Genomic DNA, 4,708 nt, shown 5'->3' with positions numbered 1-4,708 from the left:
GGGAGCCGCGGGGCCCCCCTTGAGCTCATTTTTCCTGGCCTCTGTACTGTGCAGACTTAGAAAACAATTGAGGTCGAGGGGGCCCCCGCCCCCCCCCCCTGCCTCTTCGAGCTACGCCATCGAGGCAGGTAAAATACCCATCTTTTCTTCTGGATTCTTCTTTTTAATTTTCGTTTATTCCTAAATTCTTCTCGTTTCACAGGTTCGCGAGAGGCCGCGTTCACACACGCCATCGCGACGGCCGGCGTCGTCTACGCGGTGGCTCGCTCGTGTAAGGACGGCTCTCTACCCTCGTGCGGATGTTCGCGGACCGCCCGACCCAAGGATCTGAAACGCGAGTGGCTCTGGGGCGGCTGCGGAGATAATTTGGAGTACGGCTACAAGTGAGTATTAAGGTAGAACCACACGTCACGTCACGTGAACTCATGGGGAGTCAGAAAGATGTAGTTCGAAGTTTTCCCATAATACTGTAGGTAATTTCGTTCAGGACAACTTGGAGCCGCCAAGAGTGAGTGAGTTATAAGAAGAAAGAAGTACTCTTTGTGTGAGTGAACGCTGAGTGATAAATACGACCAATATACCAAGGATTTACGTCATTTTTATGGAAATACATCAAATAGTTCTTGGTCAGTGTAAAAACCACACAGAATTCCTTCGCCTATTTTTGTGGCGAAGGAATTCTGTTGCGGTTCTTTGCCTTTCCTTCTACATTGTCAAGTGTCAATAATATGAGGGGGAAATATTAATACTAAAAAGAGGAGACAAAACTGTCCCCATATCACAAGTGACAAAGCTGTGATGTGTTAACAGATTCTGTGTGACACCTGCATATCATCGATATACGCGATATCAGGTTTCACTTCTCCAACTATGCATCAATTCTTCTTGGAGGGCTTTGAAACATCCTTCCCCTTATAACACTATAGTGGTCAGAGGGAGAAGAATGGGAGAAGGAGGAGAAGGAGGAGGAGAAGGAGGAGGAGAAGAAGAAGGAGGAGAAGGAGGAGGAGAAGGAGGAAGAGGAGGAAGAGGAGGAGGAGGAGAGGGAGGAGAAGAGGATTCTTCTTCATTTCATAAGGAGGAGAAGGAGAAGAATGAGAAGAAGAGGAAAAGGAGGAGGAGAAGGAGGAGGAGAAGAAGAAGGAGGAGAAGGAGGAGGAGAAGAAGATTCTTCTTCATTTCATAAGGAGGAGAAGGAGAAGGAGGAGTAGGAGGAAGATGAGGAGAAGAAGTAGGAGGAGGAGGAAGAAGAGGAGGAGGAGAGGGAGGAGAAGAAGATTCTTCTTCATTTCATAAGGAGGAGAAGGAGAAGGAGGAGTAGGAGGAAGATGAGGAGGAGAAGGAAGAGGAGGAAGATGAGAAGGAGGAAGAGGAAGAAGAGGAGGAGAAGAGGATACGATCGGGCATACAAGGACCCCAAAAACACTTTTCCTGGGATAAGTAGCTGCGGTCATTTGTGGCGTTTTCAAGTGACTTCTTATGAGTATCTAAATATGAAAATAACTTTTACTCTTCACTGGTTTTCTTATGATAATATGTAAAATAAATAAATATGGACTTCTTATGATAATATGTAAAATATGCTTTTTTCCAGTATATTAGATTTAGTTACATATAGCTTAAGCTATTATTCAGCGTTTGGGACAACCAGATTTTGGGCACAGCTGAGATAAGTGATACCAGATGGTTTATTGGGTTCGACACTAATTGAGACATGGTCAACCACTAGGTCTACACAGATATGTATACAGGGTGTCCACCAATTAAAGTACCACACCCTAACGGATGATACATTGGGCGAGAATAGTTCTCTCTTCCTCTCTGAACGGGGGTCTATCTACAAATTCATGTTCACAAAAAAAGATGAATTTTTTATTAGTGGAATTTTTAAAAATTTTCTTCTAATACACACCCTAACGGATGATACATTGGGCGAGAATAGTTCTCTCTTCCTCTCTGAACGGGGGTCTATCTACAAATTCATGTTCACAAAAAAAAGATGAATTTTTTATTAGTGGAATTTTTTTAAATTTTTCTTCTAATACATATTCTTAGTATTTTCTTATTGGAACTTTGAAAATATTAATCAGCAAAAAAGTTATGTTCTAATACATATTCTTAGCATTTTCTTATTGGGACTTTGAAAATATTAATCAGCAAAAAAGTTATGGCCATTCAGGGAGGTAAATATAGTGGCAATGCCCCTATGGGGGCACGAGTTAAAAGCTTCAATTGAGATAATTCGCGGACCCCCTATTCATAAAGAAACTATGTCTTTTTTTAGCCCAATAGATTAATTACGCCCTTTTTGAGTTTGGCACATCAACTTTCGGAAAATCTTGTTTCTGGTCACCCTGTATAGCACTATACTTCAGAATACTGATTCCGACGTACCTAGAGGCATACTGATTTTTCCATTCTTGTTTGAAATTCTTCCTGATGACAAAAAATCTCAGGGCGTGAGAAACTTAAAACCGAAACCTAAAATCTTCTTCACTACTCCTTCAATCATGATCACTTTAGAAAAGAGCTTTTCAGTCCCATTCGGGCAGGATAAACAAGGTATTTATTATTCTACTGCTATTCTTTTCTATTTGTCAGCAATCATTTTTCATTTCAGATTAACTCAAATCAATTATTTTTCATTTCAGATTCACTCAAATCAATTATTTTTCATTTCAGATTCACTCAAATCAATTATTTTTCATTCCAGATTCACTCAAATCAATTCTTTTTCATTTCAAATTCACTCAAGGTTTTTATTTTTCATTTCAGATTCACTCAAATCAATTCTTTTTCATTTCAGATTCACTCAAATCAATTATTTTTCATTTCAGATTCACTCAAATCAATTCTTTTCATTTCAGATTCACTCAAGGTTTTTATTTTTCATTTCAGATTCACTCAAGGTTTTATTTTTCATTTCAGATTCACTCAAGGTTTCGTCGACGTTCGCGAGAGGGAGCGACCACTCAAGAAGGGCTCCAAGGATCAGGGCCGGGCCCTCAAGGGAGCGACCACTCAAGAAAGGCTCCAAGGATCAGGGCCGGGCCCTCATGAACCTGCATAACAACGAGGCAGGCCGACGGGTAAGTTTTAAGTTTATCTGGCCGGAATTCGGCCCCTGTAGAACCAAGGATCAGGGCCGAGGTAAGTTTCCGCGACCAAAATTCGGCCCATATATAATACGACCACTCAAGAAAGGCTCCAAGGATCAGGGCCGGGCCCTCATGAACCTGCATAACAACGAGGCAGGCCGACGGGTAAGTTACAAGTTTATCTGGCCGGAATTCGGCCCCTGTAGAATCAAGGATCAGGGCCGAGGTAAGTTTCCGCGACCAAAATTCGGCCCATATATAATACGACCACTCAAGAAAGGCTCCAAGGATCAGGGCCGGGCCCTCATGAACCTGCATAACAACGAAACCGGACGACGGGTAAGTAGGCCCCTACCTATGCTGTATTTTTTTGCTGTATTTTTTTGCTGTATTGCTATAGTCATTTAGTGATATAGTGATAGATCTAAATGATGATGAGTTCATTAGTGTAGAGATGACATAGCAGGTATATGCCGCATCATCTCATGTCACGCGGTGCTTTCAGCGGCTCTCAGCTGTATACCTACTAGTACTCGAGACCTCGAGAGTCAAACCGTGCAACCAGCAATCCACATGACTAAAACGTGGATAGCGGTGTCAAATCAGCTGTTTGGGGGCCCCAAACGGGCTCTTTCTGACATATATTGTGGGGCAGCTCCAAACAAAGCCCAAAAAAATCAACTCTACTCAATCATTATCCAATGATAAGTACCTACGAAAAAATTCTCCTCATAAACTAAATCCCAATGTTTTCATTAAATTGATCTTTGAATTCAAGGAACGATCGGACATACAAGGACCCCAAAAACACTTTTCCTGGGATAAGTAGCTGCGGTCATTTGTGGCGTTTTCAAGTGACTTCTTATGATATGTAAAATGTGCTTTTTTCCAGTATATTAGTTACATGTAGCTGACATGAGACCTTGCTTAGACTGCGGGAGTAAAGGGACTTTTCAGTCTCATTCTGGCAGTATAAACAGGGTATATTCTATTCTATTCTAAATATAGTGGCAATTCCCCTATGGGGGCACGAGTTAAAAGCTTCAATTGAGATAATTTGCGGACCCCCCTATTCATAAAGAAACTAAGTATTCTTTTAGCCCAATAGATTACGCCCTTTTTTGAGTTTGGCACATCAGCTTTCGGAAAATCTTGTTTCTGGTCACCCTGTATAGCACTATACTTCAGAATACTGATTCCGACGTAATACCTATAGGCATACTGATTTTTCCATTCTTGTTTGACATTCCTCCTGATGACAAAAAATCTCAGGGCGTGAGAATCTTAAAACCGAAACCTAAAATCTTCTTCACTACTCCTTCAATCATGATCGCTTTAGTAAAGAGCTTTTCAGTCCCATTCGGGCAGGATAAACAAGGTATATATTTTTCTACTGCTCTTCTTTTCTATTTGTCAGCAATTATCTTAATTTCAGATTCACTCAAATGAATTATTTTTCATTTCAGATTCACTCAAATCAATTATTTTTCATTTCAGATTCACTCAAGATTTTTATTTTTCATTTCAAATTCACTCAAGGATTTTATTTTTCATTTCAGATTCACTCAAATCAATTCTTTTTCATTTCAGATTCACTCAAGGTAAGGTTT

At 40.7% G+C, this 4,708-nt stretch overlaps 1 protein-coding gene across 1 annotated transcript; it reads left to right on the top strand.

Annotated features, from left to right (window-relative positions):
- Nucleotides 1–171: 171 nt before the first annotated feature.
- Nucleotides 172–4,699, top strand: LOC103521602 (protein Wnt-4a-like; the record flags this gene model as incomplete). The annotated part of the gene is made up of 4 exons (XM_026832211.1): nt 172–383; nt 2,929–2,981; nt 3,031–3,437; nt 4,689–4,699. Coding segments are annotated over 4 exons (683 nt in total), but the record flags the coding sequence as incomplete, so codon positions are not given.
- Between the last annotated feature and the right edge of the window lie 9 nt (nt 4,700–4,708).

The sequence above is a fragment of the Diaphorina citri genome, unplaced genomic scaffold, assembly GCF_000475195.1.
Source record: "Diaphorina citri unplaced genomic scaffold, Diaci psyllid genome assembly version 1.1 scaffold5562, whole genome shotgun sequence".
NCBI classification, from domain to species: Eukaryota; Metazoa; Arthropoda; class Insecta; order Hemiptera; family Psyllidae; genus Diaphorina; species Diaphorina citri.
The sequence above is the reverse complement of the archived record's forward strand: the minus strand, read 5'-3'. Positions and strand labels throughout refer to the sequence as shown.